We start from the raw sequence: 15,227 nt of genomic DNA, 5'->3' as shown, positions 1-15,227 counted from the left end.
AGGGAAGGGCTGTGGATGTAGTTTATATAGACTTTAGTAAGGCGCTTGACAAGATCCCACATGGCAGACTGGTACAAAAACTAAAACCATGTGGGATTTTAACTAAAATCACATGGGTGGGCTGGCTCGATGGATAAAGAACTGGCTTGGTCATAGAAGACAGAGAGTAATATAGAAATTAGAAGCAGGAGTAGGCCATTCGGCCCTTTGAGCCTGCTCTGCCATTCATTTTGATCATGGCTGATCATCGAGTTCAATATCCCAATCCTGTCTTCCCTCCCCCCCCCCCATTTCCCCTGACCCCTTTAGTCCCAAGAGCTATATCTAATTTCTTCATGAAATCAGACAACGTTTTGGCCTGAACTACTTTTTGTTGTAGTGAATTCCACACATTCATCACCCTCTGGGTGAAGAAAGTTCTCCTCACCTTGTGGAACTCACCAAAAGCGGCAAGCACAGGAAGTCCACTTTGTCCCCGGTGACCAGTGACGCCATCTTGAAATCCAGAGAACCGAAAGAAACTCCATTGGGAAAAAAGTTTAATAAAGCAGAAGATGGAGCAAAAATCGCCTTGAAATTGATCTGTAAAGCTCAGAGGAATGAATTACTGGCAAACACATTTAGTCAAACAGTCTATAAGTTTACAAAAAAATGCAATCTCAACACGAGCAGCTGACCCCGACAAAGCACGGGAAGATCGGGGGGAAGAACTCAGCTGCAAAGCCATTTTGAAGATACAGACAAGACTGTTTCATTTCTTAAAGGGGTAAAGATGTAACTACAGAGAAAAAAATAAATGACCACGGATCAAAAATGCAACTTAACAGAGATGAATTTAGATTTATCCCAAGGCCAAACCATATGAAGAGTTGAGTGCCCGGAAGAACAAAATTTTAAAGTTTCTGAAAAACATCATGTTTCAATAAGAAATTAGAGGGAGTCCAGATTAGGTGTCCTTATTATCCTCATTTGGTGAACTTGCTGATGACATAATTCTAATGCATAGTATGATGAGTCCTCAACCAGCTTCAGTTAAATATTAAAGATTTGCTGTTAACCTACAGAAGACTACGAAGACTTCCTTAACAGACAATGAATGTAAACAACACCATTACAACTTTGTTTCCCTCCTACACTGGAGATGGCATAATTGCTGCTCGCAAATTTAAACATGTGTGAAGTGACGATGGTTGCTCTTTTTCTGGGCAAATGTTTGTGTTTTGGTAAGCTGTATGGTTCAAAACTAAATCCTAGGATGTGCTTCTGTTGCACTGGGTACCATTAAGTAATTGGATTTGTTTTTTGGGAATCGTGAGCTCCTCAAATAAAAATGTCAAAAAAGCAAAAGTGGGTTTCTTCGTAGTCTTTACTGGCTAAGTCATCTCAGGAAATATTACAGGAGAATAGGCTTGCATTTAAAGATAATTCTATCATATTCATTTTCACCTTCTCTATTACTATATCACCAGTACCCCATGCGTGTGTACATTTATTTATTTTGTAATAGGTCTGCCCATTTTCAGGTCTTTGATCTATTCTTCTTTTAGAGTCTTCTATATGCATCTAATGGCACCTTAAGATGCTATCAAACTGAGCCTGACAGTGAGCTCTCCTCGACATTATCATTAATGTACTTTTGGGCATTCAGTCTCTGTATCTAACCTTCAGTGGCTTTGAAATGAAATCACGATCCCTTTTGAAATGAACAGGCTTATTTAAAGCTAATTCTCATTGACAGTGTATGACTGAAATCAGCAATCTCCACCATCTCTGGAAACAGGCAGCACACTGGGCAAAAGATAACTGGCCGTTTCCGAATTCTAATTAGGGACTTTGTTCCTTGCTGCGAATTTGTATGTTCATCCCAAGAGCTTTCAAAGCACTTTTTATTCTGATATGAATATCAGACAGGTGAAGGTTTTTGTAATGTGTTGAATAGAGAATTTCTGGGAGCAAGGATGACTCTTGAGACTCCGGATTTCGGAGGTTTATGATCCTGAGAATGAAGCTCAGACAGATTATCGAGTTATTAAAAGCCTGTGCCATTCCATGGAGATTCTGCCACTTGTCCACTGAAGAAGCATGGAGAAAGGTGTTAAAGCAAGCTTGTGTTTTTTTTCAGAATTTCCAACATTCTTTCTCCATGGGTACAATGGATGAATGGGAGAATCCTTGCAGATACTGCCTACCTTTTGGGAATTTTCCTGTTGCAGCTTAACTGTTGAGAGTAGTTATCACCCTAATGTCACGACTGTTATGGAACATAAAGGTTTGGATTTTACCTTCAGTGACCAAACAAAAGCATTCTCTACTGACCTCGAAGAAAGAGGCCCCACAAAGATCTTGCGATCTCTCTGCAGGAGCTTAAATCACTGTGGCACAGTGGTTAGCGCAGCGCCGGGGACCTGGGTTCAATTCCCGGCTTGGGCCACTGTCTGTGTGGAGTCTGCATGTTCTCTCCACGTCTGCGTGGGTTTCCTCCGGGTGCTCTGGTTTCCCCCCACAGTCCGAAACACTGGTTAGGTGCATTGGCCATGCTAAATTCTCCCTCAGTGTACCCAAACAGGTGCCGGAGTGTGGCGACTAGGGGATTTTCACAGAAACTTCATTGCAGTGTTAATGTAAGCCTAACTTGTGACACTAATAAATAAACTTTAGAAAAACTTTAAATCAGGTGATAAATCAAGGAAGTGTCTTGGCACATAGCACCCATGAAGTCAGTAAGCAGCCAATCAGATTAAAGTATTTGTAAACAGCAAATAGATTTTTAACAGGAAGTTAAAAGCACTTCATAACCTTCACTTTTAACTTAAATGTTCAGAGAGCAAAATAAATGATTAGATTAAGATATAGAAGACTTAGGAAAACATCCCGCATCTAATGATGCATGAAGCAGATAAATGCTGATGTCTGTTTTCCACAGCTTGCTTTTCCTAGAACACATGATCTCGCACTGTTCAGCTCATTACGTATAGATCCATGAGGTGCTTGCCGAATCTCGAGGTGGGGGCAGGGAGGAAGTCACCGCCCTGGCCATTACCTCATGGCCTCCGTGGTCAGGGTGCCATATTTAAAAGACACCTGGGCAGCATGGGAATCAACTGAATTTGCAACAACTTTCACTATTACGCTGTTAGTCTTGTGGCAAAACCCTTCAAAACGTTACACCTTTGACTGATGCTGAAATGTGAGGAACGCTACTCTGCATCGAGCATGGCTGACAAAGAGTGTCTCTCACCCTTACCCCCTGCTACAGGCATTTTAGGAGGATTTACGGGATTGACAATCAACCTGTTTGGCTGCATCATGAGCACATCTTCTGTGGTCATTGAGTTCTGGAGAGGGATTCGAACTTGGGATCTTGGGCTCTGAGGGAGGGACGTAACTCGCTTTGCCACAAGATTTCCAACATAAATGTCCAAGCTAAAATAAAACAATTAAAAATAAAATAAAGTTGGATAATTTTTAAGAAGTGTAGAATTCATCATTATGGACGAATTTGACATTCCACAAATATAGTTTTTCATGACCAATGTGAGTAATTGGTAATAATTATGAACTTTGCATGCTGTTAAATACCCAGTTATACCTCAGTCAAAGGTGTAACGTTTTGAAGGGTTTTGCCACAAGACTAACAGCGTAATAGTGAAAGTTGTTGCAAATTCAGTTGATTCCCATGCTGCCCAGGTGTCTTTTAAATATGGCACCCTGACCATGGAGGCCATGAGGTAATGGCCAGGGCGGTGACTTCCTCCCTGCCCCCACCTCGAGATTCGGCAAGCACCTCATGGATCTATATGTAATGAGCTGAACAGTGCGAGATCATGTGTGATCAGTCTTCCTATCCCCCATTCCCGCTTCTGTGCCCACTGCCTAACCCGGACTCCAGGACTGAAGATTCCAGCCAGGATGTAATTTTTGATATAAAGCACAGTGTGATCTGGAATTTCTCTCAAAGGTTGATGAATGCCAGGTCTGTAAGATTATTATTCACTTTGATGCCTAATTCTAACCTTGAGCAGGTACAATAGCCATATGAGATGGCACTAAGATAAGAAGGCATCTTATTCAGTTCTTGAGCTACAGTTTGAGGTAATGCTACTTGTGGAATGCGGTTGAGAACATGGATTGACAAAATCATTCATTTGAGGCAGGCCAGCAGTGTCCAATGAAGAGATTTTACCCTTCATCTTGTTACTATTCCTAATGAATGCATAGTTTTAAATTTTAAACAGTTTAGAGGTTTAGGGCCACATCTTTGCAGGCAGGCAGGAAGCTTGAGTGGGAAAAGTTCGCTAAAAGTGTCCCGAAATGTGCAATTTTCACTCCAGGGTTGTAGGGGGAGGGAAGGTGGGGGCTTAGGGCAGGATAGAGTCAGGCCCACTGAACCTGAAAACAGTCCAAAAGCCGTTGGGTCAGGGGACGGTCATGGCGGGTTGGGTAAAAGCCCTACCTCAGTTCTGCAGGGCTTCTTCCCAGTTGTTCTACAAGCTTTTGGGCTCTCTACCCCTCACATCTCCTCATCCCCTGCCCGGACTCCATGCTCCCTCATACACACCATACCAACACATGCTGTACATGCTCCCCCCCCACCCCCCCCCCCCCCCCCACCACCACCTCCACCGTAGCGACAAAACCAGTATCCACCAAGGGAAAAAATGTACCCCTTATACACACTTGATAGTGAAAATGCTCCCATTCATTAAATCCATTGAAATAATTAAATCTCAGGAATTTAATCTCTTATGAAAACAAACTTCCATTCCATGAAAAAGCTTATCATTTAGTAGCTTCTCTAAACTGTCAATCAAACTGTGAACTAAGAACACCTTGGTGAGATAATTCTAGATTTTGAAACTCAGCCAAGCATTCATACTGGGATAATGACAATGGCCCTTGGAAGATGTCAGTAAAGAGCTCTACTGAAATGGTATATTTTTTTCCTGACCTGCAGCAGATGGCTTGCCAATCAAAGTGATCCAGTGGAGAGCAAGCGATTCGGAAAATGTATAATAATGACACTCAAACAGATTCTGTCTAAACTTCAGGTGGCACGGCGGCACAGTGATTAGCACTGCTGCCTCTCAGCGTCAGGGACCCGGGTTTGATTCTGGCTTTGGGTGACTGTTTGTGTGAAGTTTGCACATTCTCCCCGTGTCTGCGTGGGCTTCCTCTGGGTGCTCCAGTTTCCTCCCACAGTCCAGAGATGTGCAGGTTAGGTGGATTAGCCATGCTAAATTGCCCTTAGTGTCGGGGGAATAGCGGGGTAAGTCCCTGGGGTTACAGAGATAGGGCCTGGGTGGGATTGATGTTGGTGCAGGCTTGATGGGCCGAATGGCCTCCTTCTGCAGGAGTTACTCCTGTTTTCATGCTGATTGGGGACTTAGAATTGTTTTAGGAGAATCCCAGCCCTGGTGTTTCTCTTAGAGTAACATATGTCTGTGGTTATGGTACATGACAAATGTCTGTTGAGTAATTTACAGGCTGGATATTTTCATTAACCAAAGACTCAAAAGTTAAATTGAAGACAAAACAATCCTCATCCTAATCAACTCAAGACTGAGATTGATAGATTTTTGTCAGATAGGGGCATGGCGAGATATAAAGACAGGAAAATGAAGTTCAGATACTGTTCAGCCATGATCTAACTAAACAGAAGGACAGGCATGAGGCATAAATGATCTATTGTTTTTCCTTGTTAGTGGAAAAGATTGATCTTTGAGAGGCATTTCACACATAAGGATTAACCTCTCACTATTCACCTCCATGAAAGAATCTACAATGACATGTACTTCTATTTACTTCAAAGGTCTTTCTTGTTAAGAAAATCAAAGGCTCTGATGCTGGACAACTCTATGCTATGAAGGTATTAAAGAAGGCCACATTGAAAGGTGAGTGCTGTCGGAGTAAGACACTGTTATATGTTGTGTTATTATATAGACACATGCCTATTGTGTAGAGGCCGATATCATTGCAGTAGGGTGAGGTACTCTTTCGTTATGCTTACAGTTGTGTTGAGCTTAACTCTTATTTTCCTGAACTAAGAATTTGCTGTTTAATCCTGTCACCTCCAGTTTGCTTCAAGTAATATATATATTGTGATAACCCCCCACCAGATCCACGGGCAATCACTGATTAATCTCCCCGTGGGGCTCGTTAAAGATGAGTTTTCCTGGTAACACAGGCAATGGCTTGTCCAGCTGGAACTCATTACCTAAGTCTTGTATAAGGGAAACCCAGGACTGGGCCTGCAGAACTACTCAATGGCCGAAAGGGCATTTTCTGCGCTGTATGACTCTGTGGCTGGAATGTTACGGCTGTTCATGCTGGCGGGATTTTCCCATTCCGCTGCAGTGAATGGAGATTTGGCTGGCCGCCAAGTCTCCGATTTTGCTGCAGTGGGAGCATGAATGGCCCAATGACTATGACTTGTCCCAGGCAGAGACTAGTGTGTGCACACCAGGATAGTGGTTTTACTTTGCATTCTGTAAATAAACTATGTTCCATTCCAGTTGGGCTTCCTGAGTTATTGGGTGGGATTTTAAGGCCTTCACTCATCCCAAAACTGTAAAATCCCGTCCAAGGTTAACAGACCTTTCCATGGTCCACCCCTCACCTGCTCCGATTCCCGTAGCAGGTGGGATGGTAAAATTCCGGCAATTATCTGTATATTGTAACAAATGTAAATATGGGCAGAAAGGCAGTAAAATATAGAGTGAAAGGAGACTAACTTGTTCCTTCCAATAGCAGCTTGCACTGTAAGAAGCTTTACTCAATGCATCTCATCCAATGAGGATGAACAATCTTAGTTAAAGCTGCCTGAGAGAAAAAAATCTACTTATCACTCAAACCTCTTCCTCACCATGTTAACCGAGAAAATGTACAAATGATGCTCAATGCTCCTAACAATATGAGAATAATTATGTTTTATAAGAATCACTGTGCCCTGTAGAGTTTTATCACCTTTGTCTATTTCCACTGACTGTGGAGAGCTTAACATCGTAAAAATGATCCATGGCATTTCACAGAAGCATCATCAGACACAATGTGATGCCAGTCATACAAAGATATAGTAGAAGAGGTGATCAAAATTTGGTTTTAGGGAGCAACTTAAAGAAGGAGAGGGAGATAGAGGTCCCTTAGGGCCTAGACATCTGAAGAAATAGCCATCAATCTGTGGCAAAGGAAGTCAGGAATGTGAAAGAGAGCACCAGGCTATCAGAAAATTGTTGGATTAGGGAGTGAGCCCGTGGGTGGATTTCAATGCATGGATGAACATTTTAAAATTGAGGTGTTGACTGCCCAGGAACCAATGTAGATCAACAAACAAAAGAATGAGGGAGGGGTAAACAGGACTTGGTGTGAGTTAGTACATAACAATGCTTTTGATGAGCTCAGGTTTATGAAAGGTTGAAAACGTGAGGTTAAGCAGTAGAGCATTGGAACAATCGAGTCTCTATTTAACAAAGGCATAGATGAGAGTTTCAATAGCAGATGAGCTGAGGCAGGGGTGAAGATGGGATATTATGGAGGTTGAAGTTGGCAGCCTTTAATAATGGAGGGGATAAAGCATCAGGTACGTAGTTCAGGGTCAAATACAATGTCTGAACTTGTGAGTAGTCTGGTTGACCCTAGGATAGTGACCAAGATGGAGGTTGCAGTGGAGACCAAAGATAATCCTTTCAATTTTCTCAGTGTTTTGTTGATGGAAATGTGCTCATTCAATGCCAGAGTCTGATAAATCAGAGACAGCAGGGGGATTGAGAAAGTTGAGATCAAAAGCAAATATTGGACAGATTTTTGTATGATCTAATAACAATTATGTAATATATTAAAAGTCTTGAGTGCAGCTTTCTTTTCCGGTGAATGCATGGGAGAATGCAATCCCCGTTGCTCAAGTACTCCAACCATTCTTCCATTGAATTAGATCGTTTCAGTCACTTGTGTCCTGATGCATCCAGGTTGATGGATTGATTCAATAAGGCCTAACGTGATGAGTACACTTGTGACTGATTGAACAGGCAGGAGTAACAGGAATTTTTCTTTCAATGACGTTCTGCTGCAACACTCCTTGCTTCAGAAAACAAGCCAAGAACGATAATGCATGCATGAAAATTGGGCAGCATATTAGTAAACAGATTGAGCAGTTCAAAAATCGATTACAGCTGTCTCCAACAATTTTGTTTCCCTCTGGTCTGTTCAAGAACACTTGACATCACTCTCACCAAGGCTAGCTACCTCAGCAGAGATCAAGAATTGAACTGTGGACCTTTTCCTCAGAGCTCCTCTCGCTCAATCACTGTAACTTTGACAAAAGTGCAACAGGAACTGCATTTATGTTTCTTTTCCACTATTAGGCTAACAAAGTTATGCTGGCAGAGTGATGAATAAAATGATTTGCATTTATACAAGATCATTTATAACCTTGCTGGTTAAGTACCTTTGTGGTATTATAATTGAAGAAATGCGACGGCCAATAGGCACACAGCAAAGTAATATGAAAAGCAATGTCAGAATGACCAGACATTCTCCAGCTGCGCTCGCCTGAAAACCAGAGATTCCCGCCAGACTTCGATGGACACTTACATGGTCTGCCCCCCGCCCGATAGAATTCCAGTGGCGGGCGGGATGGAGAATTCCGGCCACTGTTTTTAGTGGCGTTGGTTGGGGGATAAACATTGTCCAGGATACCAGGAAGAACTCTCTCCTCTTCTTCAAAATAACAGCATGGGAATCATTTATATCCACCTGATAGGATAGGTTTTATACCTAATCGAAAATGTGGGACCTCTGACAGTGCAAGACTCCCTCAGGGTGAAGGAAATCACTTTTGTAATCAGCAAACATTGCAATCTGACAGTGCCTGGATCAATGAACTTATCTGTGGCACTTGAATCGATAAATTTAGAAAGTGTTATTTTGAACTGAATTATTTAAAGATTGATGGTAGGATTCTGTCAGAAGAGTCAGTACATGGCTCCGCCATTTAACAAAATTGTAACTTTAACAAACTCATTTCAAAGGTTTCTCTTCTTATTTATTGGTCCTCCATCAGCTGTCAGTGACCACCACTCCATGGTTCACTCTGAATCAATATTAGAGCCTCCAATGAGTTTCTATTGCTCAAGATGTATCTTCTGGTTTTTGCAGTCCAGTGTGATGATTTCTTTATTGTCTATCTTTTTATTTCCTGCTGTCCAGTATTTGACATTAACAAGTAACACACTTTCTGAGTCAGTATTCACTAACTGTTGCACAGCCTGACTGGACTTAGCTTGTATCAGTTGCATAGTGGGTCTGGAGTTCGAATTTATATCTGTAGATAATAACAATCTTGTGCTGCATATTGAACTCTGGATTCCATCAGGAAAGAATAGAGAACTCTGAGTGACCAACCTTCTGGCAAGAGTCTGCTATCACAGGCCAGCAGATTCTCAAGTGTTACAGTATAGCTTTAATCCATGCACATTGAATGGGCAGCACGGTGGCACAGTGGTTAGCACTGCTGCCTCACAGCACCAGGGACCTGGGTTTGATTCCTAGCTTGGGCCACTGTCTGTATGGAGTTTGCACATTCTCCCTGTGTCTGTGTGGGTTTACTCCGGGTGCTCCGGTTTCCTCCCACAGTCTGAAAGACATGCTGGTTAGGTACATTGACCCGAACAGGTGCCAGAGTGTGGCGACCAGGGGAATTTCACAGTAACTTCATTGCAGTGTTAATGTAAGCCTTACTTGTGGCTAATAAATAAACTTTACTTTCACCAGAATGCCTCAAGCAGGCACCGCAATGAAAACTACTTACCCCAGTGAGAGCCTGGTACCAATCATTTGATGTAATTAAACTGTAAGCAGGGTATAGTGGGTGCAGATCTGTCAGCTAAGAACAATGTCAGAATGCACAGAAACAGTAGTATAGTCATTATTTCGTGCATGCCAGTGTGTGTGAGTGCCTTCTGATTCTTACCACTGTGCTTCTCCTTTTGACCAAAGTATGATGCTGGAATTCTTCACCCTAATCTAGTGCTCCTGCTAAGTGTTACCTGGATGACATGGGGACATGGATCTCACCATAGAATAGCGACAGCACAGAAGGAGTCCCATCAGGCCAATTTTAGCTCCAGGGCAATCCACTCTCCAGTCCTTCCCCTTTAGAATTTCATTTCTTTCCCCCTTCACGTATTTATCTAATACTCTTTCCATAACCATAAGTTAATCTGCCTCCTGCACCCTTTCAAACACTTCATTCCAGATCCTAATCTTGTGTTTTCTAAAAGGATTTTTAATGTTTTTGATTTATTTTGCCAATCGCCCTGTGCTCTCAGGTTCTCCATACTTACGCCAATGGGAACAGTAACCCTCTATCTACTCTTTCTAGACCCCTCATGATTTTGAACACCTCTACCAAATCTCCTCTCAATCTACTCAGTTTTAACAACACCAATGTTTTAGTCTATCCAAAAGACTGAACTCTGTTATCACCGGAATCATTCTAGTAAATCTTTCCTGAACCCTCTCCAAGGCTTTCACATTCTCGCTAAAGTGCGGCGACCAGAACAAAACACAATATTCCAGTCATGTTTGAACCCAGTGTTTTATAAAGATTTATCATAACTTCCTTGCTTTTGCATTGTAAGCCTCTATTTATAAATCCCAGGATCCTGTCTGCTTTCTCAACCTGCCCTGCCACCTGAAACATAGTGGGTCAGAACTCAAACAATGATGAGACACAGTACAGGAAAGAGATAGAAAATCTGGTGAACTGGTGCGATGGCAATAATCTCTCCCTCAATGTCAACAAAATGAAGGAGATAGTCATCGACTTCAGGAAGCGTAGTGGGGTCACGCCCCTGTCTACGTCAATGGGGACGAAGTAGAAATGGTCGAGAGCCTCAAGTTTTTAAGTGTCCAGATCACGAACAACCTGACCTGGTCCCTCCATGCTGATGCTATAGTTAAGAAAACCCACCAGTGCCTCTTCTTTCTCAGGAGACTAAGAAAATTTGGCATGTCTGCTACAACTTTCACCAACTTTTACAGATGCACCAATAGAAAGCATTCTTTTTGGTTGTATCACAGCTTGGTATGGCTCCTGCTCTGTCCAAGACTGCAATAAACTACAGAGGGTCATGAATGAAGCCAGTCCATTACACAAACCAGCCTCCCATCCATTGACACTGTCTACACTTCCTGCTGCCTGGGAAAAGCAGCCAGCATAATCAAGCACCCCACACATCCCGGACATACTCTCTTCCGCCTTCTTCCGTCAGGAAAAAGATACATAAGTCTGAGGACACATACCAGCCGAGTCAAGAACAGCTTCTTCCCTGCTGTCATCAGATTTTTGAATGAACCTACCTTGCATTAAGTTGATCTTTCTCTACACCCTAGCTATGACTTTAACACAACATTCTGCACTCTCTCCTTTCCTTCTCTATGTACGGTATGCTTTCTCTGTATAGTGCGCAAGAAACAATACTTTTCATTGTATACCAATACATATGACAATAATAAATCAAATCAATTAGTGTCCATATAGCCCAGGTTTCTTTGTTTATGTAGAATTGTACCCTTTATTTTTTATTGCCTCTCCTTGTCCTTCCTACTAAAACGTATCAATTTGTACTACTTGGCATGAAATTTCATTTGCCACCTGTTCACTCATTCCATCAACCTGTCTATATCCTCCTGAAATCTATCCAAGTTTTGTGGCATCTGTAAATTTTTTAATTGAGCCCTGTACGGAAAATTCCAAGTCATTCAATTTGAATATTAAAAAAGCAGTGGTCCTTATACCAACGCTTATGGAATCCCACTGTATACATTTCCTGCAATCTGAAAAAACAAATGATCATCGCTGCTCCCCGTTTTCTCTCACTGAGCCAACTTTGTATCCATGCTGGCACTTTCCCTTTTACTCCCTGGGCTTTAACTTTGCTGGCAAGCTTGTGACGTGGCGTTTTACCAAAGGCCTTTTGGAAGTACATGTACTGAATTTGATGATCAGCCATGATCAAAATGAATAACAGAGCAAGCTCGAATGGCTGAATGGCCTACTTCTGCTCCTATTTCCTATGTTTCTGTGTATAGCACATAAACTGTATTAGCCTTATCAACCCTCTCTGTGACCTCATTACAAAAACCTCAAATCAAGTTAGTGAAATATGATTCGCTTTTAACAAATCTGGGTTGGTTTTCCTTTGTTAATCCACCCTTGACCAGACCACATTCTTAGAATCTTAGAAACCTTACAGCACAGAAAGAGGCCATTCGGCCCATCGAGTCTGCACCGACCACAATCCCACCCAGACCCTACCCCCATATCCACCCACTACTCCCTCTAACCTACGGACACTAAGGGCAATTTTAGCATGGCCAATCAACCTAACCCGCACATCTTTGGACTGTGGGAGGAAACCGGAGCACCCGGAGGAAACCCACGCAGACACGAGGAGAATGTGCAAACTCCACACAGACAGTGACCCAAGCCGGGAATCGAACCCAGGTCCCTGGAGCTGTGAAGCAGCAGTGCTAACCACTGTGCTACCGTGCCACCCTCATCTTCCTGCATCTTCCTGAGTCCAAATCAACCTCTTGAGATAGCTCCTTATCTCATGGTAGCTACATCCTGAGGGGAAAATAGTGCTAGCCAGCATATTTTGAGTTGTTACAAAGTCTGGCCCCAGCTCCTTGCTGCCAGACATGCCAGCATCTGAGGGGCTGGCTGAAGGGCACACAGAGACTGCTGACTCGAGAGAAGGCAGCTGCATTGCTCTCACGTCACTAGTACTGAGAACCAACAAATCATGTCATTATTTTTCATTATATATGAGCTGTTCATTTAAGTGCACTGTACCTTGAATTTTGTTTTGCAGATCTAGACATGTGCAGTATCCTAAAGGGGCCAACTTGTGAGTGGCCAGTGCAGTAACTTCTGGGTTGGGGCGGGCTATTCATATGCGCAGCTTTGAGGATAAATTGCTGGGGTCTTTTTGTGCGGCCACCAATCAGCAGAAATTCAAACATAATATTTAAAGCAGAACTTGATAGATTTCTGATTAACAAGTACGTAAAGAGTTATGGGATAGTCTGTGTAAAGGGCATTGAAATGTCCGATCAGTTGTGATTGTATTGAATGGCAGAGTTGGCTTGATGGGCTGAATGGCCTACTCCTGTTCCTAACCATATCCCCGAAGTCCTGAGCAGTGATTGTTGAGGGTGGAAAAGACAGCTGCTTCACCCAAACCTATCTATGGCAGCAGTCTAAGCAGATCTGCCACCTTTTGTATCATCATAAACTGCCCTGGAGCCCTGCACTCTATACACTGCTGAGAAACCCATTTATCATCAACAGTAACTGCACGTTATCAACATCTCCAATTTCCCCATCTGCCAGACATTCTATGAGACTATCCTTACTGTCTGAGCATAAATTAATATCCTTTTTAAAGTATGTTCTGCTCAATCAACAGATAACGGGTACGATTCTCTGGCTCCCAGCTGCGTGTTTTCTCCCACGGGAGTGGCACCTTGTTTGTTAGCAGCGGGATTCTCTGGTCCCTCTACTGTCAATGGGAATTCCCATTAATATCACCCCACACTGGCAGGAAACCCGTAGTCCGGTGTGCGCTGCCAGTGGGACCAGAGAATCCTGCCAGCGTGAACAGCTGGAGAATTCCAGCCAACACGTCTTTTCAACATTATTTTCCTGCTTAAATATGAAGCCCCAATCTTCCTGCCCCACCATTCTCTCTTATCACTCTGTGCAATCCAATCTGTTTCATTCTCTAAATCTCCCTACCGGATTACTCAGTGCTCTGACTGGTACCTGAGAGAGAAAGTTTGAATGACGGAAAATGCTCAGATGTGTTAGCAAGTGGATTTTTCCATCTCTTTGCTGCAGGTAGACCTATTTCCTCAGGGTGCTCCACTTTCCTCCCACAGTCCAAAGATGTGGATTGGCCATGCTAAATTGCCCCTTAGTGCCCCAAGGTGCATAGGCTAGCCATGTGTGAGGTTTGAGAATAGGTTGGGGGGAAGGGTCTGGGTAAGGTAATTTGTCGGAGCGAGTCGGTGCAGACAAAATGGGCCGAATAGCCGCCTTCTGCAGTGTAGCGATTCGATGATTATGAGACATGGCAGACCTGCTGAAGTTTTTAAACATTTTGAGGCATTGCATGGTTCTGAGAGATGATAGAATGGATGCTGATGTCCATTACTGGATGGATGGTTCCAAGGAAGGAGTTCCTGCTCTGCTTAATTTTAATGAAGAAAACATTTCTACTACCTCCTCTGCGCACTGTGCACTGTTACCTGCTATCCAGGACCTTTAGAAAATTGCTTTTGGAAGCTTCTATAAGCTTTTACAGAAAAACTTTGGACACTGGAAGCCCTGGCAAGGGTCAGCCTGCTTCTTAATCCACTGGTGAAATTGCTACTCCAACACTTTGTCCACTCGGCCATTTACAAAGTGAAAGTTTTATGCTATAGACTCCAACTACCCTTCATCATCTGTACTCAGGTTTACTGATTTATTTGATCCAAAAGTTATTTCAGTTATACAAAAAAATCCTTTGCAAAGTTGCGTTTTATCCGTTGAAATTTATCCATATTATAATTCAGTCATGACTCATTGCTTTTTCAATGGACTATTCATGAATACAAGGCAATTAATCTAAATATAATCAGCTCATCATCACCGTTTCCAGTTTTCACATTAAAAAAAATAATTTTGCCGCCACCCCCCCCGCCTTCCCCCAACCACACTCAAGTATTCAATTTCACAGCAAAGGTAAAGGGTTGAGTCCTGTTAGATCTGCTTAACATTATATCCAAAACCCTTGGTGATTTTGAAGAGTTCTGATCACTGGATTAAGTCTTTTAAAAAGTTTATTTATTACTGTCACAAGTAGGCTTACATTAACTCTACAATGAAGTTACTGTGAAAATCCTCTAGTCGCCACACACCGGCGCCTGTTCGGGTACACTGAGGGAGAATTTAGCATGGCCAATGCACTTAACCAGCACATCTTTCAGACTGTGGGAGGAAACCAGAACACCCGGAGGAAACGCACGCAGACACGGGGAGAACGTGCAGACTCCACACAGACTGTGACCCAAGCCAGGAATCGAATTCGGGTCTCTGGCGCTGTGAGGGAGCAGCGCTAACCACTGTGCCACCGTGCCGCTCCCAAGTTGAGAAAGTGAATTTTTTTGCGATTTTTAGAGAG

General features: G+C 42.9%; 1 protein-coding gene across 1 annotated transcript in view; it reads left to right on the top strand.

Annotated features, from left to right (window-relative positions):
* The window catches only part of LOC144504826 (ribosomal protein S6 kinase alpha-2), a 204,106-nt gene that overhangs the window by 44,491 nt on the left and 144,388 nt on the right, over positions 1-15,227 (top strand). Inside the window, exon 3 of the mRNA XM_078230580.1 lies at positions 5,810-5,891. Within this exon, the coding sequence (XP_078086706.1) occupies positions 5,810-5,891 (82 nt within the window). The remainder of the gene's footprint in view (positions 1-5,809; positions 5,892-15,227) is intronic.

Source organism: Mustelus asterias, chromosome 15 (genome assembly GCF_964213995.1).
Source record: "Mustelus asterias chromosome 15, sMusAst1.hap1.1, whole genome shotgun sequence".
In the NCBI taxonomy this organism is placed as follows: Eukaryota; Metazoa; Chordata; class Chondrichthyes; order Carcharhiniformes; family Triakidae; genus Mustelus; species Mustelus asterias.
This window is presented reverse-complemented; position numbering and strand designations above follow the sequence as displayed.